General features: G+C 51.2%; 1 protein-coding gene and 1 long non-coding RNA gene across 5 annotated transcripts in view; one reads left to right on the forward strand and one right to left on the reverse strand.

Moving 5' to 3' along the window:
* Positions 1 to 26183, reverse strand: part of LOC146776235 (uncharacterized) — a 616314-nt gene that overhangs the window by 417387 nt on the left and 172744 nt on the right. The gene's annotated exons all lie outside the window — the stretch shown is intronic.
* LOC146776236 (5-hydroxytryptamine receptor 3A-like) overlaps positions 1 to 26183 on the forward strand; it is a 395550-nt gene that overhangs the window by 221263 nt on the left and 148104 nt on the right. Inside the window, exon 8 of the mRNA XM_085637645.1 lies at positions 753 to 932. Coding sequence (XP_085493771.1) covers positions 753 to 932 — 180 coding nt within the window. The remainder of the gene's footprint in view (positions 1 to 752; positions 933 to 26183) is intronic.

A 26183-nucleotide genomic window follows, 5' to 3' on the forward strand; every position in this document is an offset into this window, starting at 1 on the left:
AGTCTGAGAATTGTTTTGATTTCTCCAAATATTTAACTCATAGCATTTGTTCTGCACTTTACAGCACACATCCAATGTGCAAGAAATTGCCTAACCCTACGATTTTGTACTGAAAGAGTCCCCTTCCAGTACAAAACCTATGTTAGACCTCCCACACACCTGTACACCATAATGCCCACACCCAGGAAATATTTAAGCTGATCACCTTATTATCTCAGCACTAATCCTTTTTTTTGGGGGGGGGGGGCTATTGCTTGCAAATGTGTACCCATAATTCAATCTTCGTGTCCCAAGCTAGGAATAGGTATATCATCATGCAGGCTCCGACGGTCAATAAAGTCCATCTAGCTCCGTCTGCCGTCCAGGACTCTCTAGTTAGCAACACAGAGTTTTTTTGGCAAGTGGAACTCTGTCTGACAGGCGGCAAGGCCCAACAGTGGGTACCGCCCTGTGATGAGCAGTCCAGACAAGACACTGGTCCAAGTGAGGAGAATATTTTCCAATGGACATTTACAAAGTATGGCTGTGATCAGAACAATTTACAGAGCCGGAGGGAGAACTCAAGGAGTTGACCATTTGTTTCTTCAACAAAGTGGTGAAATAAATACTATGAGTGGGTAATAGTAACTAACATCTGATACTTACAGATCTCCGAAATGGCAGAGGTTTGGTATGAAGCACTACATAATAAGGTTATTACAGACTGATACTGTACACTGAAAGAGTTGTGTTTTTGTTGTTCTTCTTTCCAGATGTTTTCTGCATGGTGTGTCTAATTGTCATGATAACAAGCATCGTTGATGCTATATTCATATCATACCTGCTACAACAGTCCGAATACCGCTCTGTTCCCTGGTGGGTAAGGATCGTCGTCTTAAAGCATCTCGCCCGCATACTGGCCATTAATACAAAAGTAACAAATGATGACGACAGTAAGTAGTGTATTTTCTGAATTACATTTATTGCCATGTTTATGGACGGTGGAGACAATGTCTTGCTTTTGATTTATTTACGAATATGGTCATTGCGGTACAAGTGATGCAGCTTGCAACACATGACATAACGTGCGTAATGTCACAAAAACGGGATAAGACTCATAAAAAAACACAATGTCAAAATGATTTTGTATGAAATAATCAGGACACTGGAAATGGGAATCTGGCAAGAAACCTAAGAACTTCGCTGAGTTCTCCGGCCGGTCCCTTCGTTTCTGATTCACAGACGTTTATGTGCCTACAGATCATGAGCCATTTGGCACTGACTTTGAGGAGTTCATAATATAAATACTGAGATACACAAGAAGCTGACCGGCACGTAATGATTCCACGTGATTTAGTGATCCAATTAGTCCCTACTATAAGGAGACTCATCCCTGCTGATACAATTTATTTGCTAACACACCCTATTCAGTGTATAGTACACACGAGATTTGTAGAACGTGTTGCATTAACTAAGAATACAGCCACAATAGACAGAGTTTATCAGTGGCTCTCTTCTCAACATTGACAGTACTAGTGTCCCCTAGATGTTCTTGTGTTGTTCTGATATCTGGCCAAGGTCTTAGGAAGTTGGTGCTACCATTCCATAACCCACCGAAACGCGCATCAACCAATGCTGTTCAGATCCTATCTATTGCAGTCATTCTAATTGGTCGCGGAGACTGTGCAACCTTTTGTCTCCTACTTTCCAGATATATGTATTCGTGAATGTTGTATGAGTGTGTATGAGGCTGAATGTTTGTAATGTAGGATGTATGAATTTTTGCTTTGTTTTCTTACTCAGGGGCTATTGATCTAGAATGTTTTGTATTTAAAATTGTATATAACAACCATGTTATTTTGTCTGTATATGTTTATAATAATGGTTTTAATTTTTTAAGACCTTATTTTCATCCTCTGCTAGTCTTCAGATTTTGTGTGGACTAGATAGGACACATCTCATGCTTCCACTCCTCTGAGTTAGCAAGTGAATGTCAGATCATGCCATCAGACCTACTTAATTTACTAGTTCGCCTGCAACATTAATTTGTCACTGGCCCGGGTTATGAGTCCTGGTCGGAGGAATTACCACATCATATTCCACTCCACCTGATTCTGAGTGGGCCAGTGTTTCAAAACCCAGTTTTCCCAGGTGTTGGTACACCGCCCCAGCCATACCAGGCAGTAATGCTGCCCAAAACGTTTGTTCTGGGCTTTGACTGCGACGGCATGTGATAATGAATTCTGGGGCTTTTTCATAGCCCCTTGCGCCGCTGGTGCATCACTTTTTAAATGGGGAAAAGTGAGCACAGGTGACGCAAGGGGCTTGTAAATGAGCCCATCTGTGTGGTTTCGCGATTGGTAAATCCGGTCCCACACAGTTATCCCATTCCATTGGTTTTAACTTGTAATTGCATAGCAGGGGCACAGTGTTACAACCTAGTAACCTAGATTTATCATGCATGTTTTGCAACCAGCCACTGCAGTACAACATGTAATAAGGTCCCTAGTGTCTGCATTGTATTGTAGTTGCACCTACATATCTTTTGTCTTAATTCATCTTACGGTCTCTGTCAAGACACACGGGACACCGGTGGCTTTGTGACATGTCTTTATTTTACCATGCACAAGCGCAAACTGAACTTTCTCCCCTGAGCTCCTCCCTTTCCCTTTCCTGCCATACCTGACCTTGGGATGCAATCCAGTCAGGCATGGCGACTGACATCTCCCCCTTTTGTATTTTGAAGGTTCAATGTCTTTCTCAGAGTTCTTCAATAAGTCAGTGGGTTTCTGAATGGTTCTTCGTGGTTGGCTAATTCGTGGTCGGCTGGAGAGGCGCCCTTCTCTCAAGTCGCAGGCCTCAGGCACCTGTCTGGACTCTTCATGGAAGCTCTCATCTTGACCCGACACGTCTGTGTCCCAGACAGGTTTTGGAACTTGAGCGTCGGCTGTTGGGTCACACTTTTTGAAATGTGACACGTTCTCTTGATTCCGGACTCAGCTTTAATCATGGTCCTTTTCCTTCTTGTTACTTAGTAGTCGAAGAACATAGTAGCGGCCGTCCGCTTTGTTTTTTCTTTCTTGTCTCACCAGCACCCAGTCTCCTTCTCGGATGTCAGACGTCTTGACATGGCTGCGGTGGTCTGCATATTCTTTCATTTTAGCTTTCTTGGTCCGATCCAGTTCCACCAGGGTCTCATTGTCTGAGGTCGTGATTCAGGCTTGTGTAACAGCATCTGCGGTCGGTATCCAGGTGCGCAGAATTCACCCGAAGATCAGAGTGGCAGGACATTGATTTGTGGTGCTATGTGGCGTGATCCTGTATGCCCATAGTACTTCATTTAGTGCCGGCTGAATGTCATGATGAGCTAATTCAGCTTGTTGCATTGTCTTTTTTATGGAGGCCATAAATTGTTCCACCATCCCGTTGGCCTGGGGACACAGGGGAGTGATTTTGTGGTGCTTGAAATTCAGGTGTCTTGCGAATTCTGCAAATTCTTGTCTGTTAAAAGGTGGTCCGTTGTCAATCTTCATCACCGTGGGGATTCCCCACGTGGCGAATGCTTCGTCAATCACAGGTATGACAGTGGTTGCTTTGGTAGAGGAAATTTGGTGAGCGATGGGGAATCGGGAGTACTCGTCCATGATGCGATGATGTACTTTCCCGACTTCAGCGGGCCAAAGAAATTGACAGCTACTTGTTGACATACACTGTCTGGAAGGTCCGACATATGCAAGGGGGCATGTGATTCTTCTCGCCCTGCCAATTGACAATGTGGGCAATCTTGGAGCGTGGTCTCTACCATCTGGTCAAGGGAAGGGAACCAGACACACTCTCGCAGCGCTTTCCTTGTGGCTACCACTCCTCGGTGTCCTTCGAGTGCCAGGTTGACAGTTCCTTATCTTAGTTGGTGAGGGATGACAATCCTCCGATCTCTTAGTAGCAACCCATTGGTACTGACGGAGAGTTAGTCAATGACGTGTTTGAATGCCATAAGTTCCTGAGTGTTGATAGTGTGCCTTTGGCTCTTCTAAGTGTCGCCATGAATCAGTGCGGACACGATGCATGATGTTTTTGAGCGTGGCGTCTTTAGCAGAAGCTTCAATGATGGCTTCTATTGGAACGGCCGGTGGGCAGGCTTGGTCGATGATGAAATGGAGGTATTCTTCAGCTACAGATTGCCGCACTCGCGTTAGAGCTTGTGGATGCCTTGATATGTAATCTGCTGGGTTCTCCGCCTTCCCCGATTTGTGAATGATGGTGTACGTATAATCTTGCAGACGGATTCCCCACTGTTCGATCCGCGGAGGCATCTTTGCCCGGGGGTTCCCAAAGATGGTTGTCAGAGCTTGGTGATCAGTGATGAGTGTGAAGTGATTGCCATATACGAAGAGGTGAAAATGCTCAAACGCCCACACGACCGCCAGGCTCTCTTTTTCTGGTTGGGAATATGCTTTTTCCGTGTCGGTGAGGCTGCGACTGGCATACGCATCGATGTGGCGTTGGTCATCTTCGTCATCATATTGCGCCAGAATCGCACCTAGTCCAATGGGACTGGCATCTACCATGATTTCTGTTTCCATTTGGGGTTGAAGTATGCTAGATTGATGGCTGAACATGCAGCTGTCTTAATTTTGTTAAACGACTGTTCACACTTATTTGACCACTGGAAGCTTTGCCCTTGTCGAGTTAGTTCTCATAGCAGGTAACTGATGGTTGCGTAATCTTTGATGTAGCGGGTGCAGTAACTGGCCATACCCAGGAATGAGCAGACGTCACTGACACCATGTGACTGTGGAGTGTCCGACAGTGCTGATACTTTTCGGGGTCAGTTCTCATGCCCTCTTTTGAGAAGATGTGGCCATAGAATTTGAGAGTCGACTTATGAAACTCACATTTGTCTTAGTTGAGTGTGAGATTGGTGTTGAGGAGGGCGTGACACACCCGGTCTAGTACCTTGTCGTGATCTTTCTGGGTCTCTCGGAACACCAAGATGTCGTCACTGTAGTTGAATGCGTTTGGGATGCCTTTTATTACTCGTCGAACAGCCTCCTGAAAAATCTCTGTGGCTGACGAGATGCTGAATTTGAGGGGCTTATATCTCAAAAGTCCTTGGTGTGTGGTGAATGTAGTGTTGTATCTCGATTTTTCATGCAACTCAAGTTGGTGGTACCCCTTGTTGAGGTCCAATTTCGAGAAGACTGTTGCTCCGTTCAGACGTGTGATCATATCACTGATGTGGGGTCCTGGTTGCCGCTCCCTTTCGATGGCTGTGTTCGCAGCTCGCATGTCCACACACAGACGTACCTTGTTGTCTTGACCTCTCTTGGGCACGACTTCTACTGGTGACACCCATGAAGTGGGTCCAGTTGATCTTTCTATGATGTCTGCCTTCAGTAGGTCTTGGAGTTCATCATCTACCGCTTGCTGTAGGTGAAATGGCACCTTCCTGTGATGCTGTGCCACTGGTGTCACTTGCTCGTTGATATGTAGCTTGACCGTGTAGTGAGCCAGCTTCCCTAGATCACTGAACACCTTCGGGAACTTGTTGATAATGTCTGGCGAGTCGTATGCATTGTATGGGATCTCGACTAGCTTCAGGCGTTCCGCTGTTGGTAAGCTGAGAAGGCAGTCTGCTTCTTCGTGGGCTTCAATCACATGGATTTGCGCTTGAGTTTTCTTGTCTTTGTATGTCAGTGTTGTGCGGAATTATCCCAGACATGGCAATGGTTCTCTGGACATCCAGGTGTAGATCCATACAGCGGCTGGCTCCATTTTTGGTTTTGGATTCACACTCTGGTACTCAGTGACGCAAATGTAGTTGAGTGATGCGCCTGTGTCTAGAAAAAACTTGGCTGAGTGGCTTCCCATTCGGATGTGTAGCCGTGGGTACTTTTTCAGTCTGTCTGGGTCGGCCACCATGCATACATACTGTTAGACCTGTCAGCCCTTTGGGTGGTCCCTCCTCATCATTATTTATTTTGTCCCACTTTTGCCTCAAACCCTGTTAGTATTTTTTTCCTTTTTGGGAACCACCAGACTTTTTAGTATTGATGCAGATTCAGGGAGCCATTTTATCTACCCCTGGAACTTCTGTCTGAGGGCCTGAAACACAAAATGGTGGCCACCCATTGTCACCTGTGACATCACATTCTGGAACCCTGTGACAGTTGGAGGCGGTTTAGAATGTTGGGAAGCTAAGTCAGAGTTGACAGTTGGAGTGGGCAGTTGGCACCTGACTGTTGAAGAGAGAGCAGCAGAAACCTGAAGGAGGAAGGAGTGAGGCAGCAGGGGTGGAAACTTGTGCCTGGAGTGGGGTCCATAAACCCACCCTTGATACTAGTCCCTACTGACTGAGCCCAGCCTGGAGCCCTGTGTGGGAGAAAGCAAGAGAAACCATCTTAAGGACCTGGACAGCAGGAACAGGCCTTAAAAGTAAAGAACAGCAAGTTCCTGACCTGGTTACTGGTAACTTCTTGAAGTCCGACGTCGAGAAGCCTGGAGACCTGGAGCCCGAAGTGGAGAAGCGGCGCTGACTGGAAAGCAGACGTCGTACCCGGAGCCGCCAGAGGTCGAGAGAGGGCGCCGACGGAGGTCGTGGAGACACCAGAGGTCGAGGAGGAAGTCACCTGAGGTCGAGTGTGCGGCGTCGACGGGGGAGTGAAGTCCGCCCTCCGGAGTCGCCGGAGACCGAGGTGAAGCGTGCCGGAGGTCGGGAGTGGAGATCGCACTCCGGAGTCGCCGGAACCTGAAGAGAATCGTGCCGGAGGTCGGGAGTGGAGGTCGCACTCCGGAGTCGCCGGAACCTGAGGAAAGGAGCACCGGAGGTCGGGAGTGGAGATCGCACTCCGGAGCCGCCGGAAGTCGACATCGAGCCAAGGCCGCCCGACGTCATCGAACCGGAGCCGCCCGAAGTCGACATCGAGCCAAGACCGCCCGACGTCATCGAACCGAGGCCGCCGACATCGAACCGGAACCGCCTCTCGGCGTTGACAAGAACTGTCATTGAGCCGAGGCCACCGACATCGAACCGGAACCGCCTCACGGCGTCGACACGACTCCAGCGGCGTCGGAACTTCATAAAAAGGGCAGTAAGTGGAATAGAGGGCGCCTAAGGCCCTGTGAAGCCCTAAGAGACCATCCTAGAGGCTAGAGAGGTGCTGGAACCAGCTTGATTGTGCCAGGGGTGAGCTGAGACTAATACAGAGGGGTTGTGTAGTGTGGGAGAGCCAGATCTCTAGATTCCCCCTTGACCTACCTCAGTTTAGGCCTCAGCCTTGTCCAAGCCAAGTAGTACACCCCTCAGGTCATCCAAAACTCTACAAGCTGGGATTGGGTCAAATCATCCCATAGTACCTCAGGAATGTGAACTGATTTTCAAGTGTCACTGTTGGCTCTTATTATTTATTGAGAGCACTGTATTTATTGTATTCATCCTATTTATTGCCTCACAGTATTTATTGTTTCACAGTATTTATTGTCGCACAGTATTTATTGTCTCGCAGTATTTATTGCCTCATAATATTTAATTGCCTTTTATGTAATGCACTTATATTTATGCCTTGATTATTTATGATCTACCTTATTTATTGAATCGTTGAAGTATTATTTATTTGACGTACCCTACCACAGGAAAAGCCTTGTGTACTGTGATTGTATTATTATTTATTTAATCAGCAACTAAGAGAAAAGAAGATAAAGAGATATATTTTCAGTATAATTTTTAAGGTGTAGTGTCGTTTTTGGAACGGATGCACGCATGGTTATTGTGTGGGTATGACGTATGCTTAGCACGGTGCCTGATCCCTGACCACTCGAGCCAAGCTACCACAGTGTATGTCTGGGAGAACACCACCACCCTTCCGGTGTGGGAGTGGTTTTTCTAACATAATTGGTGTTCAGTGGTGGGATAGAGCTGTGCCTACGTATACTCGACAATAACTGTGGGTAGTCCATAGGCCTACACCAGGAGTTTTCTCCAAGCGGACTTCCTAATTGTGAGTTTTTGTTTTTTCCAAATTTACTCTGGTGGTGGGAGGAGGTATTATAAAAGGTACCCCCCTGCATAGCTTCTGCAAATAACTGTCCTCTGACCTGAGTGGGCAAGATGGAGTTTGTACTGGAGAATTTAGAAACGTACACTGTGGCCCAACTCAGGGAGTTTTGCCAGCAGGAGGGGGTGTATTGTCCCCCAGGAGCAAAGAAGGGTGCACTCCAAACCAGCTTAAGGGCTTGGGGGGAGGCACGACGAGAAAGCAAGGCTGAGGAGGAGGACAGGGATAGAGAGCCCGACAGTGAGGGAGCTGGTTTGTACCAACCTGAGGTGGGGAACCTGTTAGCGGGGCCCAGGACACTTTCTAGGAAGGGCAGCAGTGCCTCTAGCGGTGGCTTGTCTGAAGTGCAGTTAACAGACCGGAGGGAGAAAAGACAGCTCACATGGGACTTAGCAAGGCTGGAGAAAGAGAAGGAGGAACAGAGGATGGCTCATGAGCTGAGGTTAAGGGAGATAGATCTCCAGATCCTACGAGCCGGGGCACACCCTATTCCTAATGGTGGCAGCGAAGAAAGAGAGTTCACCAGGGAACCCAAACCCTATTTGCCGAAAGACATAGTGGCTAGCTATGGTGTGGGCGACGATATTGCCAAGTGGCTAGCGGCCTATGAGGTCTCATTAAGGGCCCATGGGGTTCCAGAGAAGTACTGGGGAGGGGGATTGTACAGGTACATGCCTCCAGCTGGTAGGGATGCATTATTGGCCCTAGAGCAGGCTGAGCAGACCCACTACCCCACCATGAAAGTGGCGCTCATACGAAAGTTTGGACTAACACCCGAGAAATACAGACAGAAGTTCCGGGGTAGCCACAAACTGGGCACACAGAATTGGGTGGACTTCCTGGATTATGCAAATAAGGCATTAGAGGGTTGGATTCAGGGCAGTGAAGTAAGGAACTACGAGGGGTTGTTTGATTTAATATTGAAGGAACACCTGCTCGAAAAATGTTTCCCTGAACTGCGTCAACACCTGGTGGATAGCAAGCTGACCAATCCCCGGAAGCTTGCTGAGGAGGCGGACATTTGGGCTAGTACCCGGGTGTCCACAAGGGGGACCGGAGGGGATACTCAAAAGGCCGGACAGGGCGCCCCCCAGAAGAAAGAGGGAGGGGAAAAGAAAAAGGAGTTCTCCAAAGGCCCCCAAAATAATTTCCAAGGTAAGGGAACAGGATTCACCCCTAGGGCTAACCCACCCCGAAACCCTAATCCTGGTCAGAGTCAGCAGCCAAGGGTTGTCCATTGCTTCGAGTGCGGTGGCGTTGGACACTATAAGGGAGATGCGAAGTGCCCAAAACGACCACCCCCTCCCATTGGAGGAAAGACCCCCGGAGTAGCTAGTGTAGTGCTCGGGGAGGAGATGCCTTTAATTAAGGGAAGGGAGTGGGCAGGTGTCACTTTAGTGTCCCTGGGAGAACGGGAGATGGTTCCTAAGATCCAGGTGCCCGCAAATACTGTAAAGTATGGGCAGTGGGTCACCAGCAACGGCCAAAGAGGGGAGGCTCTGAGAGACACAGGAGCCAGTATGACTATGGTACGTAGCCAACTGGTGTCTCCAGAGCAGGTAATTCCCGATGTACTCCACCCAGCCGCGATGGCTGACGGCAGAACAGGCCACTATCCAGTGGCCGAGGTTCCCTTTGAATGGGAGGGGGTTGCAGGTTCACTTCGAGTTGCCGTAAGCCCTGCCGTGCCAGTCGATTGTCTACTGGGGAATGACATGGAGCACAATGCTTGGAAGGAGGTGGAATACCGGACTCACACTGAGATGCTGGGTACACCTGACTGGGCCTGTGTGAGCACTGGGTCCGCGACTACCCGGAGAGGGAGTTCGTTTCGGCTGGAGCCTGGAACAAAGGCCCAGCCAGCTGCCAGTCAAGGGAAGAACCGAGGACAGGAGGAGCCTGCCTCGGCGTCCGCCCCCCGTAGGACGGATAGGCCACCGGAGGTGGTGGACCAGGAGTCTGCGGTGGGGGATGTCACCGAACTGGAGGACCTACCCATCCCGGCCGAGTGGCACGTGGAGGGAGGCCCGTCCAGGGAGGAATTCTGCCAGGGCCAGAAGGAGTGCCCTACCCTTGAGGGACTGAGGCGACAGGCCGAAGCCCAGGCAGCAGGGAACGTTGAAGGGAACTACAGTGTTTACTGGGAGGATGGCCTCCTCTACAGTGAACCCAAGGCACCCCTACATGGATCGTCACGAGCCTTGGTAGTCCCTCAACGTTATCGAGCCTTCCTTCTGGAGTTGGCTCACGAGATCCCATTGGCAGGACACCTGGGGCAAGACAAGACCTTCGCCCGTCTTGTCCCACACTTTTATTGGCCTCAAATGAAAGTGTCGTCCGATACCTACTGCCGGACATGTGTGTCTTGCCAAGCCAGTGGGAAAACAGGGGTGAAGCTGAAAGCTCCCCTGGAACCACTTCCTGTCGTTAGCACCCCCTTTGAAAGGGTGGGCATCGACATTGTGGGTCCGTTAGATCCACCTACTACAGCTGGTCACAGGTTTATCCTGGTTTTGGTGGATCATGCCACACGGTACCCAGAGGCTATACCTCTAAGGACCATTACAGCACCTGTTGTGGCTAGGGCCCTGATGGGAATCTTTACCCGAGTGGGTTTTCCCAAGGAAGTTGTGTCCGACAGGGGGACCAACTTCATGTCAGCATACATGCGGGCCATGTGGAAGGAGTGTGGAGTGACCTACCGGTTCACCACTCCTTACCACCCCCAGACCAATGGTCTGGTGGAAATGTTCAATAAAATCTTGAAAGGCATGATCAGAAGTCTGCCTGAAAGCCTGCGGAGGAAATGGGACGTCCTCCTACCCTGCCTATTGTTTTCTTACAGGGAAGTGCCACAGAAGGGAGTGGGCTTCAGCCCCTTCGAGCTTTTGTATGGGCACCCTGTACGTGGACCTCTCAACCTGGTGAGAGACGGATGGGAAAGAACTCCCAGGAAGCTTCCCCAGGACGTGGTGAGCTACATGCTGGCCTTCCGGAGCCAAATGGCTAAGTTGTGGAAGCAAGCTTCTGACAACTTGGAAGCCAGCCAAGCAGTAATGAAGGCGTGGTATGACCACAACGCTCACCCGGTGGAATTGGAGCCTGGCCAGAAGGTGTGGGTGATCGAACCGGGAGAGCTTAGCGCCCTCCAGGATCGCTGGTCAGGACCCTTTGAGGTGTTGGAGAAGAAGGGTAAGGCTACCTACTTGATGGATCTTAAGACCCCTCGTCAGCCCCTACGGGTGCTGCACGCCAACCGCCTCAAACCCCACCATGAGAGGCCCGAAGTCATCTTGATGATGGTGACTGATGGAGGAGAGGACGTGGAAAGCGAGCCTCTCCCCGATTTATTTGCGTCTCAAGAGAAGGATGGGTCGGTGGAGGGAGTGATTCTCTCCCCCTCCCTAACTCCTGAACAGCAAGAGGACTGCCGCCAGGTCCTGGGACAGTACTCTTCGTTGTTCTCCCTTGTTCCGGGTAGGACTCACCTGTGCGTCCATGACGTGGACACAGGAGACAGCCCACCTGTGAAGTCCAAGATCTACCGGATGTCAGACAAGGTGAAGGCCAGCATTCACAGTGAAGTCACTAAGATGCTGGAGCTAGGAGTGATCGAACCTTCCAGCAGCCCCTGGTCCAGCCCGGTGGTGTTAGTACCAAAAGCTGCACCACCGGGTGCCCAACCGGAACTGAGGTTCTGTGTGGACTACCGGGGACTGAATTCAGTAACCAAAACTGATGCTCATCCGATCCCTAGGGCGGATGAATTGATTGACCGGCTGGGAGCTGCCCAATATCTAAGTACCTTTGACCTTACTTCTGGGTACTGGCAGATCTCTTTGACTGATGGAGCAAAGGAAAGGTCAGCCTTCTCCACGCCCAATGGCCACTACCAGTTCTGTGTGATGCCCTTTGGGCTCAAGAACGCACCTGCCACGTTTCAGCGCCTGGTAAACCAGATCCTCACCGGAATGGAGAGTTTCTCTGCTGCTTATCTGGATGACATAGCCGTCTTCAGTAACAGCTGGGAGGATCACTTGCGTCACCTGCAAGCTGTTCTCCAGGCCCTGGGGCAAGCTGGATTGACGATCAAGGCCAGCAAGTGCCAGATCGGGCAGGGGTCGGTAGTGTACCTTGGACACTTGGTGGTAGGGGAGCGGTGCAACCCCTCCAGGCGAAGATCGAGGCCATCATGGCCTGGGAACCCCCCAAGACACAGACTGAGGTCCGAGCATTTTTGGGCCTCACCGGATACTACCGCCGCTTCGTGAAGGGTTACGGTACCATCGTGGCCCCCCTCACGGAGCTTACGTCCAAGAAGCAACCTCGACGGGTAGTCTGGACGGAGGCTTGTCAGCAGGCCTTCGTGAAGCTGAGGCAAGCCATGTGCGAGGCCCCGGTCTTAAGGGCCCCAGACTTTTCCAAGAAGTTCATTGTCCAGACGGATGCATCAGAACATGGCATTGGGGCAGTGTTATCGCAACTCAATGAAGAGGGTCTGGATCAACCCGTGGTCTTCCTATCCCGGAGACTACTTCCCAGGGAACAGAAGTGGAGTGCAATAGAGCGTGAAGCCTTTGCAGTGGTATGGGCTCTGAAGAAGCTGCGGCCATACCTGTTTGGCACGCACTTCCTAGTTCAGACCGACCACAGACCCCTTCGTTGGCTGATGCAGATGAAGGGGGAGAATCCCAAGTTGTTGAGGTGGTCTATCTCCCTACAGGGAATGGACTTTCAGGTGGAACATCGGCCTGGAGTGGACCACGCCAATGCAGACGGTCTCTCAAGGTATTTCCGCCTTAGTGATGAGAACTCCCAAGGGGTTGGGTAGCTCTCCCCACTTTCAGCTGGGGGGGACGCGTGTTAGACCTGTCAGCCCTTTGGGTGGTCCCTCCTCTCGGCGTCGACAAGAACTGTCATTGAGCCGAGGCCACCGACATCGAACCAGAACCGCCTCACGGCGTCGACACGACTCCAGCGGCGTCGGAACTTCATAAAAAGGGCAGTAAGTGGAATAGAGGGCGCCTAAGGCCCTGTGAAGCCCTAAGAGACCATCCTAGAGGCTAGAGAGGTGCTGGAACCAGATTGATAGTGCCAGGGGTGAGCTGAGACTAATACAGAGGGGTTGTGTAGTGTGGGAGAGCCAGATCTCTAGATGTCGACTTCCGGCGGCTCCAGAGTGCGACCTCCACTCCCGACCTCCGGCACGATTCTCTTCAGGTTCCGGCGACTCCGGAGTGCGATCTCCACTCCCGACCTCCGGCACGATTCACCTCGGTCTCCGGCGACTCCGGAGGGCGGACTTCACTCCCCCGTCGACGCCGCACACTCGACCTCAGGTGGCTTCCTCCTCGACCTCTGGTACTCTCCACGACCTCCGTCGGCGCCCTCTCTCGACCTCTGGCGGCTCCGGGTACGATGTCTGCTTTCCAGTCAGCGCCGCTTCTCCACCTCGGGCTCCAGGTCTCCAGGCTTCTCGACGTCGGACTTCAAGAAGTTACCAGTAACCAGGTCAGGAACTTGCTGTTCTTTACTTTTAAGGCCTGTTCCTGCTGTCCAGGTCCTTAAGATGGTTTCTCTTGCTTTCTCCCACACAGGGCTCCAGGCTGGGCTCAGTCAGTAGGGACTAGTATCAAGGGTGGGTTTATGGACCCCACTCCAGGCACAAGTTTCCACCCCTGCTGCCTCACTCCTTCCTCCTTCAGGTTTCTGCTGCTCTCTCTTCACCAGTCAGGTGCCAACTGCCAACTCCAACTGCCAACCTGGAGATGCCTTCCCAACATTCTAAACCTGCCTCACACTGTCACAGGGTTCTGGAATGTTCTGGAAGGTGCTGGTAGGTTCCAGTGATGTCACAGGTGACAATGGGTGGCCACCATTTTGTGTTTCAGGCCCTCAGACAGAAGTTCCAGGGGTAGATAAAATGGCTCCCTGAATCTGCATCAATACTAAAAAGTCTGGTGGTTCCCAAAAAGGAAAAAAAACTAACAGGGTTTGAGGCAAAAGTGGGACAAAATAAATAATGATGAGGAGGGACCACCCAAAGGGCTGACAGGTCTAACACGCGTCCCCCCCAGCTGAAAGTGGGGAGAGCTACCCAACCCCTTGGGAGTTCTCATCACTAAGGCGGAAATACCTTGAGAGACTGTCTGCATTGGCGTGGTCCACTCCAGGCCGATGTTCCACCTGAAAGTCCATTCCCTGTAGGGAGATAGACCACCTCAACAACTTGGGATTCTCCCCCTTCATCTGCATCAGCCAACGAAGGGGTCTGTGGTCGGTCTGAACTAGGAAGTGCGTGCCAAACAGGTATGGCCGCAGCTTCTTCAGAGCCCATACCACTGCAAAGGCTTCACGCTCTATTGCACTCCACTTCTGTTCCCTGGGAAGTAGTCTCCGGGATAGGAAGACCACGGGTTGATCCAGACCCTCTTCATTGAGTTGCGATAACACTGCCCCAATGCCATGTTCTGATGCATCCGTCTGGACAATGAACTTCTTGGAAAAGTCTGGGGCCCTTAAGACCGGGGCCTCGCACATGGCTTGCCTCAGCTTCACGAAGGCCTGCTGACAAGCCTCCGTCCAGACTACCCGTCGAGGTTGCTTCTTGGACGTAAGCTCCGTGAGGGGGGCCACGATGGTACCGTAACCCTTCACGAAGCGGCGGTAGTATCCAGTGAGGCCCAAAAATGCTCGGACCTCAGTCTGTGTCTTGGGGGGTTCCCAGGCCATGATGGCCTCGATCTTCGCCTGGAGGGGTTCACCGCTCCCCTACCCACCAAGTGTCCAAGGTACACTACCGACCCCTGCCCGATCTGGCACTTGCTGGCCTTGATCGTCAATCCAGCTTGCCCCAGGGCCTGGAGAACAGCTTGCAGGTGACGCAAGTGATCCTCCCAGCTGTTACTGAAGACGGCTATGTCATCCAGATAAGCAGCAGAGAAACTCTCCATTCCGGTGAGGATCTGGTTTACCAGGCGCTGAAACGTGGCAGGTGCGTTCTTGTGCCCAAAGGGCATCACACAGAACTGGTAGTGGCCATTGGGCGTGGAGAAGGCTGACCTTTCCTTTGCTCCATCAGTCAAAGAGATCTGCCAGTACCCAGAAGTAAGGTCAAAGGTACTTAGATATTGGGCAGCTCCCAGCCGGTCAATCAATTCATCCGCCCTAGGGATCGGATGAGCATCAGTTTTGGTTACTGAATTCAGTCCCCGGTAGTCCACACAGAACCTCAGTTCCGGTTGGCCACCCGGTGGTGCGGCTTTTGGTACTAACACCACCGGACTGGACCAGGGGCTGCTGGAAGGTTCGATCACTCCTAGCTCCAGCATCTTAGTGACTTCACTGTGAATGCTGGCCTTCACCTTGTCTGACATCCGGTAGATCTTGGACTTCACAGGTGGGCTGTCTCCTGTGTCCACATCATGGACGCACAGGTGAGTCCTACCCGGAACAAGGGAGAACAACGAAGAGTACTGTCCCAGGACCTGGCGGCAGTCGTCTTGCTGTTCAGGAGTTAGGGAGGGGGAGAGAATCACTCCCTCCACCGACCCATCCTTCTCTTGAGACGCAAATAAATCGGGGAGAGGCTCGCTTTCCACGTCCTCTCCTCCGTCAGTCACCATCATCAAGATGACTTCGGGCCTCTCGTGGTGGGGTTTGAGGCGGTTGGCGTGCAGCACCCGTAGGGGCTGACGAGGGGTCTTAAGATCCACCAAGTAGGTAGCCTTACCCTTCTTCTCCAATACCTCAAAGGGTCCTGACCAGCGATCCTGGAGGGCGCTAAGCTCTCCTGGTTCGATCACCCACACCTTCTGGCCAGGCTCCAACTCCACCGGGTGAGCGTTGTGGTCATACCACGCCTTCATTACTGCTTGGCTGGCTTCCAAGTTGTCAGAAGCTTGCTTCCACAACTTAGCCATTTGGCTCCGGAAGGCCAGCATGTAGCTCACCACATCCTGGGGAAGCTTCCTGGGAGTTCTTTCCCATCCGTCTCTCACCAGGTTGAGAGGTCCACGTACAGGGTGCCCATACAAAAGCTCGAAGGGGCTGAAGCCCACTCCCTTCTGTGGCACTTCCCTGTAGGAAAACAATAGACAGGGTAGGAGGACGTCCCATTTCCTCCGCAGGCTTTCAGGCAGACTTCTGATCATGCCTTTCAAGGTTTTGTTAAACCTCTCCACCAGACCATTGGTCTGGGGGTGGTAAGGAGTTGTGAACCGGTAGGTCACTCCACACTCCTTCCACATGGCCCGCATGTATGCTGACATGAAGTTGGTCCCCCTGTCGGGCACAACTTCCTTGGGAAAACCCACTCGGGTAAAGATTCCCATCAGGGCCCTAGCCACAACAGGTGCTGTTATGGTCCTCAGAGGTATTGCCTCTGGGTACCGTGTGGCATGATCCACCAGAACCAGGATAAACCTGTGACCAGCTGACGTAGGCGGATCTAACGGACCCACAATGTCGATGCCCACCCTTTCAAAGGGGGTGCTAACGACAGGAAGTGGTTCCAGGGGAGCTTTCAGCTTCACCCCTGTTTTCCCACTGGCTTGGCAAGACACACATGTCCGGCAGTAGGTGTCGGACGACACTTTCATTTGAGGCCAATAAAAGTGTGGGACCAGACGGGCGAAGGTCTTGTCTTGCCCCAGGTGTCCTGCCAATGGGATCTCGTGAGCCAACTCCAGAAGGAAGGCTCGATAACGTTGAGGGACTACCAAGGCTCGTGACGATCCATGTAGGGGTGCCTTGGGTTCACTGTAGAGGAGGCCATCCTCCCAGTAAACACTGTAGTTCCCTTCAACGTTCCCTGCTGCCTGGGCTTCGGCCTGTCGCCTCAGTCCCTCAAGGGTAGGGCACTCCTTCTGGCCCTGGCAGAATTCCTCCCTGGACGGGCCTCCCTCCACGTGCCACTCGGCCGGGATGGGTAGGTCCTCCAGTTCGGTGACATCCCCCACCGCAGACTCCTGGTCCACCACCTCCGGTGGCCTATCCGTCCTACGGGGGACGGACGCCGAGGCAGGCTCCTCCTGTCCTCGGTTCTTCCCTTGACTGGCAGCTGGCTGGGCCTTTGTTCCAGGCTCCAGCCGAAACGAACTCCCTCTCCGGGTAGTCGCGGACCCACTGCTCACACAGGCCCAGTCAGGTGTACCCAGCATCTCAGTGTGAGTCCGGTATTCCACCTCCTTCCAAGCATTGTGCTCCATGTCATTCCCCAGTAGACAATCGACTGGCACGGCAGGGCTTACGGCAACTCGAAGTGAACCTGCAACCCCCTCCCATTCAAAGGGAACCTCGGCCACTGGATAGTGGCCTGTTCTGCCATCAGCCATCGCGGCTGGGTGGAGTACATCGGGAATTACCTGCTCTGGAGACACCAGTTGGCTACGTACCATAGTCATACTGGCTCCTGTGTCTCTCAGAGCCTCCCCTCTTTGGCTGTTGATGGTGACCCACTGCCCATACTTTATAGTATTTGCGGGCACCTGGATCTTAGGAACCATCTCCCGTTCTCCCAGGGACACTAAAGTGACACCTGCCCACTCCCTTCCCTTAATTAAAGGCATCTCCTCCCCGAGCACTACACTAGCTACTCCGGGGGTCTTTCCTCCAATGGGAGGGGGTGGTCGTTTTGGGCACTTCGCATCTCCCTTATAGTGTCCAACGCCACCGCACTCGAAGCAATGGACAACCCTTGGCTGCTGACTCTGGCCAGGATTAGGGTTTCGGGGTGGGTTAGCCCTAGGGGTGAATCCTGTTCCCTTACCTTGGAAATTATTTTGGGGGCCTTTGGAGAACTTCTTTTTCTTTTCCCCTCCCTCTTTCTTCTGGGGGGCGCCCTGTCCGGCCTTTTGAGTATCCCCTCCGGTCCCCCTTGTGGACACCCGGGTACTAGCCCAAATGTCCGCCTCCTCAGCAAGCTTCCGGGGATTGGTCAGCTTGCTATCCACCAGGTGTTGACGCAGTTCAGGGAAACATTTTTCGAGCAGGTGTTCCTTCAATATTAAATCAAACAACCCCTCGTAGTTCCTTACTTCACTGCCCTGAATCCAACCCTCTAATGCCTTCTTTGCATAATCCAGGAAGTCCACCCAATTCTGTGTGCCCAGTTTGTGGCTACCCCGGAACTTCTGTCTGTATTTCTCGGGTGTTAGTCCAAACTTTCGTATGAGCGCCACTTTCATGGTGGGGTAGTGGGTCTGCTCATCCTGCTCTAGGGCCAATAATGCATCCCTACCAGCTGGAGGAATGTACCTGTACAATCCCCCTCCCCAGTACTTCTCTGGAACCCCATGGGCCCTTAATGAGACCTCATAGGCCGCTAGCCACTTGGCAATATCGTCGCCCACACCATAGCTAGCCACTATGTCTTTCGGCAAATAGGGTTTGGGTTCCCTGGTGAACTCTCTTTCTTCGCTGCCACCATTAGGAATAGGGTGTGCCCCGGCTCGTAGGATCTGGAGATCTATCTCCCTTAACCTCAGCTCATGAGCCATCCTCTGTTCCTCCTTCTGTTTCTCCAGCCTTGCTAAGTCCCATGTGAGCTGTCTTTTCTCCCTCCGGTCTGTTAACTCCACTTCAGACAAGCCACCGCTAGAGGCACTGCTGCCCTTCCTAGAAAGTGTCCTGGGCCCCGCTAACAGGTTCCCCACCTCAGGTTGGTACAAACCAGCTCCCTCACTGTCGGGCTCTCTATCCCTGTCCTCCTCCTCAGCCTTGCTTTCTCGTCGTGCCTCCCCCCAAGCCCTTAAGCTGGTTTGGAGTGCACCCTTCTTTGCTCCTGGGGGACAATACACCCCCTCCTGCTGGCAAAACTCCCTGAGTTGGGCCACAGTGTACGTTTCTAAATTCTCCAGTACAAACTCCATCTTGCCCACTCAGGTCAGAGGACAGTTATTTGCAGAAGCTATGCAGGGGGGTACCTTTTATAATACCTCCTCCCACCACCAGAGTAAATTTGGAAAAAACAAAAACTCACAATTAGGAAGTCCGCTTGGAGAAAACTCCTGGTGTAGGCCTATGGACTACCCACAGTTATTGTCGAGTATACGTAGGCACAGCTCTATCCCACCACTGAACACCAATTATGTTAGAAAACCACTCCCACACCGGAAGGGTGGTGGTGTTCTCCCAGACATACGCTGTGGTAGCTTGGCTCGAGTGGTCAGGGATCAGGCACCGTGCTAAGCATACGTCATACCCACACAATAACCATGCGTGCATCCGTTCCAAAAACGACACTACACCTTAAAAATTATACTGAAAATATATCTCTTTATCTTCTTTTCTCTTAGTTGCTGATTAAATAAAAAATAATACAATCACAGTACACAAGGCTTTTCCTGTGGTAGGGTACGTCAAATAAATAATACTTCAACGATTCAATAAATAAGGTAGATCATAAATAATCAAGGCATAAATATAAGTGCATTACATAAAAGGCAATTAAATATTATGAGGCAATAAATACTGCGAGACAATAAATACTGTGCGACAATAAATACTGTGAAACAATAAATACTGTGAGGCAATAAATAGGATGAATACAATAAATACAGTGCTCTCAATAAATAATAAAAGCCAACAGTGACACTTGAAAATCAGTTCACATTCCTGAGGTACTATGGGATGATTTGACCCAATCCCAGCTTGTAGAGTTTTGGATGACCTGAGGGGTGTACTACTTGGCTTGGACAAGGCTGAGGCCTAAACTGAGGTAGGTCAAGGGGGAATCTAGAGATCTGGCTCTCCCACACTACACAACCCCTCTGTATTAGCCTCAGCTCACCCCTGGCACTATCAAGCTGGTTCCAGCACCTCTCTAGCCTCTAGGATGGTCTCTTAGGGCTTCACAGGGCCTTAGGCGCCCTCTATTCCACTTACTGCCCTTTTTATGAAGTTCCGACGCCGCTGGAGTCGTGTCGACGCCGTGAGGCGGTTCCGGTTCGATGTCGGTGGCCTCGGCTCAATGACAGTTCTTGTCGACGCCGGGAGGCGGTTCCGGTTCGATGTCGGCGGCCTCGGTTCGATGTCGACTTCCGGCGGCTCCGGAGTGCGATCTCCACTCCCGACCTCCGGTGCTCCTTTCCTCAGGTTCCGGCGACTCCGGAGTGCGATCTCCACTCCCGACATCCGGCACGCTTCACCTCGGTCTCCGGCGACTCCGGAGGGCGGACTTCACTCCCCCGTCGACGCCGCACACTCGACCTCGGGTGACTTCCTCCTCGACCTCTGGTACTCTCCACGACCTCCGTCGGCGCCCTCTCTCGACCTCTGGCGGCTCCGGGTACGACGTCTGCTTTCCAGTCAGCGCCGCTTCTCCACCTCGGGCTCCAGGTCTCCAGGCTTCTCGACGTCGGACTTCAAGAAGTTACCAGTAACCAGGTCAGGAACTTGCTGTTCTTTACTTTTAAGGCCTGTTCCTGCTGTCCAGGTCCTTAAGATAGTTTCTCTTGCTTTCTCCCACACAGGGTTCCAGGCTGGGCTCAGTCAGTAGGGACTAGTATCAAGGGTGGGTTTATGGACCCCACTCCAGGCACAAGTTTCCACCCCTGCTGCCTCACTCCTTCCTCCTTCAGGTGTCTGCTCCGCTCTCTTCACCAGTCAGGTGCCAACTGCCAACTCCAACTGCCAACCTGGAGATGCCTTCCCAACATTCTAAACCGCCTCCAACTGTCACAGGGTTCCAGAATGTTGCAGAAGGTTCTAGTAGGTTCCAGTGATGTCACAGGTGACAATGGGTGGCCACCATTTTGTGTTTCAGGCCCTCAGACAGAAGTTCCAGGGGTAGATAAAATGGCTCCCTGAATCTGCATCAATACTAAAAAGTCTGGTGGTTCCCAAAAAGGAAAAAATACTAACAGGGTTTGAGGCAAAAGTGGGACAAAATAAATAATGATGAGGAGGGACCACCCAAAGGGCGGACAGGTCTAACACGCGTCCCCCCCAGCTGAAAGTGGGGAGAGCTACCCAACCCCTTGGGAGTTCTCATCACTAAGGCGGAAATACCTTGAGAGACCTGTCAGCCCTTTGGGTGGTCCCTCCTCATCATTATTTATTTTGTCCCACTTTTGCCTCAAACCCTGTTAGTATTTTTTCCTTTTTGGGAACCACCAGACTTTTTAGTATTGATGCAGATTCAGGGAGCCATTTTATCTACCCCTGGAACTTCTGTCTGAGGGCCTGAAACACAAAATGGTGGCCACCCATTGTCACCTGTGACATCACTGGAACCTACTAGAACCTTCTGCAACATTCTGGAACCCTGTGACAGTTGGAGGCGGTTTAGAATGTTGGGAAGCTAAGTCAGAGTTGACAGTTGGAGTGGGCAGTTGGCACCTGACTGGTGAAGAGAGAGCAGCAGAAACCTGAAGGAGGAAGGAGTGAGGCAGCAGGGGTGGAAACTTGTGCCTGGAGTGGGGTCCATAAACCCACCCTTGATACTAGTCCCTACTGACTGAGCCCAGCCTGGAGCCCTGTGTGGGAGAAAGCAAGAGAAACCATCTTAAGGACCTGGACAGCAGGAACAGGCCTTAAAAGTAAAGAACAGCAAGTTCCTGACCTGGTTACTGGTAACTTCTTGAAGTCCGACGTCGAGAAGCCTGGAGACCTGGAGCCCGAAGTGGAGAAGCGGCGCTGACTGGAAAGCAGACGTCGTACCCGGAGCTGCCAGAGGTCGAGAGAGGGCGCCGACGGAGGTCGTGGAGACACCAGAGGTCGAGGAGGAAGTCACCTGAGGTCGAGTGTGCAGCGTCGACGGGGGAGTGAAGTCCGCCCTCCGGTGTCGCCGGAGACCGAGGTGAAGCGTGCCGGAGGTCGGGAGTGGAGATCGCACTCCGGAGTCGCCGGAACCTGAAGAGAATCGTGCCGGAGGTCGGGAGTGGAGGTCGCACTCCGGAATCGCCGGAACCTGAGGAAAGGAGCACCGGAGGTCGGGAGTGGAGATCGCACTCCGGAGCCGCCGGAAGTCGACATCGAGCCAAGGCCGCCCGACGTCATCGAACCGGAGCCGCCCGAAGTCGACATCGAGCCAAGACCGCCCGACGTCATCGAACCGAGGCCGCCGACATCGAACCGGAACCGCCTCTCGGCGTCGACAAGAACTGTCATTGAGCCGAGGCCACCGACATCGAACCGGAACCGCCTCACGGCGTCGACACGACTCCAGCGGCGTCGGAACTTCATAAAAAGGGCAGTAAGTAGAATAGAGGGCGCCTAAGGCCCTGTGAAGCCCTAAGAGACCATCCTAGAGGCTAGAGAGGTGCTGGAACCAGCTTGATTGTGCCAGGGGTGAGCTGAGACTAATACAGAGGGGTTGTGTAGTGTGGGAGAGCCAGATCTCTAGATTCCCCCTTGACCTACCTCAGTTTAGGCCTCAGCCTTGTCCAAGCCAAGTAGTACACCCCTCAGGTCATCCAAAACTCTACAAGCTGGGATTGGGTCAAATCATCCCATAGTACCTCAGGAATGTGAACTGATTTTCAAGTGTCACTGTTGGCTTTTATTATTTATTGAGAGCACTGTATTTATTGTATTCATCCTATTTATTGCCTCACAGTATTTATTGTTTCACAGTATTTATTGTCGCACAGTATTTATTGTCTCGCAGTATTTATTGCCTCATAATATTTAATTGCCTTTTATGTAATGCACTTATATTTATGCCTTGATTATTTATGATCTACCTTATTTATTGAATCGTTGAAGTATTATTTATTTGACGTACCCTACCACAGGAAAAGCCTTGTGTACTGTGATTGTATTATTATTTATTTAATCAGCAACTAAGAGAAAAGAAGATAAAGAGATATATTTTCAGTATAATTTTTAAGGTGTAGTGTCGTTTTTGGAACGGATGCACGCATGGTTATTGTGTGGGTATGACGTATGCTTAGCACGGTGCCTGATCCCTGACCACTCGAGCCAAGCTACCACAGCGTATGTCTGGGAGAACACCACCACCCTTCCGGTGTGGGAGTGGTTTTTCTAACACATACTCATCACTGTCTTGTGATATAGGGGTGAGAGAGGATGATTCTCTGGACGTGGACCGCTGGGATCAGTATGAGCTGTATGATTGTGTGCTGGATCTTGACAAACTTGTTGAGTGGTCTCTTCATCCTTGTACAGCCCTCACGTGGTGACGTGACCCTGTGTTTTGCTTGGTCTGTCTCATTTCTGCGTGACAAGTTTGGCAAGCGGCTTCAAAATGGTTGTCTTTCCCACATCTGTGGCATTGTTGACCAATGGCTGGACACTGACCGGTGTGAGGGTAGTCTTGACCGCACCGGTAACACTGTGATGGTTGTCTCCGGGAGTGACTGCTTCTAGTCCCACTGCGGGGTGACTTTGAACGAGGTGACCTTGTAAATCTTCCCGACTTGCAGTGGTCCGGATGGCGTCTCGGTTCTGTGTGAGATTGTATTCGGAGGGCTTGTTCTTTTTTCTCAGGTTTGCTGGTCACCATCTTTTTCGCGTGTTCTTCTGCTTGGTCATTGATGCGGGTGAGTTTTTCTATCTTGTCAAGGGAATAGTGCTTCTTTAACAGTCGACGGCGTAGTGACTCAGATTGACATCCTTCAATGATACGCAGGCGAAGTGCTTCTTCTGTGTTGAAGTTGTCAAATTCGCAATAGCGAGCTAGGCGCTTAAGGCGGGAGATAAAATCGCCCATGGGCTCATCTCACTCCTGAGACGCTAGGTTGAATGTGTAGCGCTCGTAATCTAAGTTTCGCTTGTGAAGGAACTTCTTATTTAGAGCTTCTATCACGTCTTCAGAAGACGCAGCATTGGCTGGGGGTAATTCTTTAATGATTTGTCCAACGTCTTTGCCTATTAAATTCCGTAGGGCTATGAGTTGTTGGTTAGAGTCACGGACTTGTGATCCCTTCATGAAGTCTTCAAAATCCTCCAGCCAGCTCTTCCACTTGGGGCCCATACTGTTTCCAGATGTCAGGGTTAAGGGCTCGAGAGGACGCAGGTATGATACCCCCATGAGTATTGGTCCCGGTGGAGGTGGAGGTGCACTTTGAGCAGGGTCAGGCACAGCCTGTTGCGAGTAGTCGGGGTCTGACATGGTGGGGCGCAGTGTGGCTCCGGCAGGCCTCAGTGGTGTCTATGAGTCTTATTATCGCTTTCGGTGAGCTCCAGGAAACTTTATGTATGTCGCCTGACTCTAAGATGTCGCCGCGCTGTGATCAGGCTTACTCAATGTGACTTGCCTGACTCTAAAATGGCCGCTGAAAGGACTCCTACATGCTCTCCTCAATCTTCAGAGGGGCATTTTATTTGGCTTACCCCTGGCTTTGCGTGATGTCCCTTTATTTTCAGGTTCTTGGTCGTGCCTCGCGGTTGCGGGCCGCATCAGTGTGTTGGTTTCCCACTTGCGCTTTTTCTGGCAGCAGGAACGCTCTGCTCCTTATTTGCAGCAGCGTGCGCTTCATCCGTCGATCCTCTGCAATGCAGGGGGTAGAAGGGGGTGACTCCGCATCCCACCCTCTTCGCCAGTTTTCACATCCCTGCCCCCAAAGACACACGGGACACCGGAGACTTTGTGACACGTCTTTATTTTACCGTGCACAAGCGCGAACTGAACTTTCTCCCCTAAGCTCCTTCCTTTCCCTTTCCTGCCATGCCTGACCTTGGGATGCAATCCGGTTAGGCATGGCGACACGACAATTGCATGCTTCACCGTACCGGGGTTCCCAACACCCAAATCCTGCCAACTGCTGTCTGCTGGGGTTATCTGCCTGCCACGTTTGATGAATGCGTTCCAGTGAATTTAATCAAATGCATACCCCTTGTTGTCCTTAATGACAAATACAACCATTTAAATAGCCAATGTAGGTTCTGACCGAGCCAAACTGATTTGTTCAGTGCACAATTTGTAAAAGAAAAAACACAAAACATAAAAAAGACATAAATGCCAGTGACCAGGGTATTTCACGAGAGGCCACTACACTTTACACGCCATATCAGCACTACAAGTGTTGTGCAGATGCCCTGTTACCAGGCGCGCAACGTCCATTGGGCTCAAAGGGCTTCAGCCCCCCCCTCGTCATGTGTGGCAGCCCGGGCTGAGACAGCTTCCCAGGGCACACACACAGCCACACCCGAGTACTTCACAGGCCTTTAAAAGACCATTTGCTTTTTAATGAGGCTTTGTTGTATTTTCACCCCTTCTTAGAGCCCCTACTGGAAGAATTAGTTCGCCCACGGAATTTTTATCAATCCCCCTTCCCCCCGAAATTTGGCTCTAGTTGCGCCTTGCCTGTTTCCTTCTAAGCATCGCACTCCAACAACTGTAAACAATTTGGATTATTCCACGCTAGCAAAGCTGTAAAAATGGCCTAGACGAGGCGCTGTTATTTTAATTTAGATTGCATTTTAAAAATGCTATGTTGATATACTTTTCACAAAAACACACAGACTGCGCCATCATGCGGTTGCCTGTCAGAAATAAGTGCTGGTGCTGAGCACTGGCAAACACCAGCATAGGAAAGCACTGATATGAAACATTGCACACAATATCTATTCACTGTCATCTGTTCACTTACATTATCCATATGATATTAGGTTGAGGCCAAGTAACATCTGTACCGAAGCTTTACAGCAAACTCATTTCTATTGAGTTACACCTCAGGAAGATTTCTACGTTCCTACATAAAGGTCAACTTGGATCCAGAATATTCATATTGCTATTCATAATTAGAACATTGCAATGCTGAGTGCTCCATTATAGACAATGGAGTGCTCCAGGGTTCTACTAGCTGGTAGAAGCCCGGAGAGCAACATTCCAATGTGTTTTTTTTCATTTCACAGCGGTTGCTCTGGGATGGTGCGATCGGTGCCGCCGCACCGAGTGCTGACTTGGGGGTGGGGGGCACTAAGTATATTTTAGTATTAAAACACCTGCTGCCGTGTTCCTTTCCTCCAGCAATTTTCAGGCATCAATACAAATGTCACGTTAACTCCTGTGATTATTGTTCAACCTGGACGGAGATCGGAGTTTTGTCTGATGAAAGGTGTAACTCATCGTAAGGTAGCGCAGAGGGTCAATATGCCTGCTGCAAAGAACGTTTACCAAGCAGATAACAAAATGCATGCATTTTAAATAGGTCGGTGGGTTACTGCTTTTGTTCGCGAGAT

This window comes from Triturus cristatus, chromosome 12 (genome assembly GCF_964204655.1).
Source record: "Triturus cristatus chromosome 12, aTriCri1.1, whole genome shotgun sequence".
NCBI lineage: Eukaryota > Metazoa > Chordata > Amphibia > Caudata > Salamandridae > Triturus > Triturus cristatus.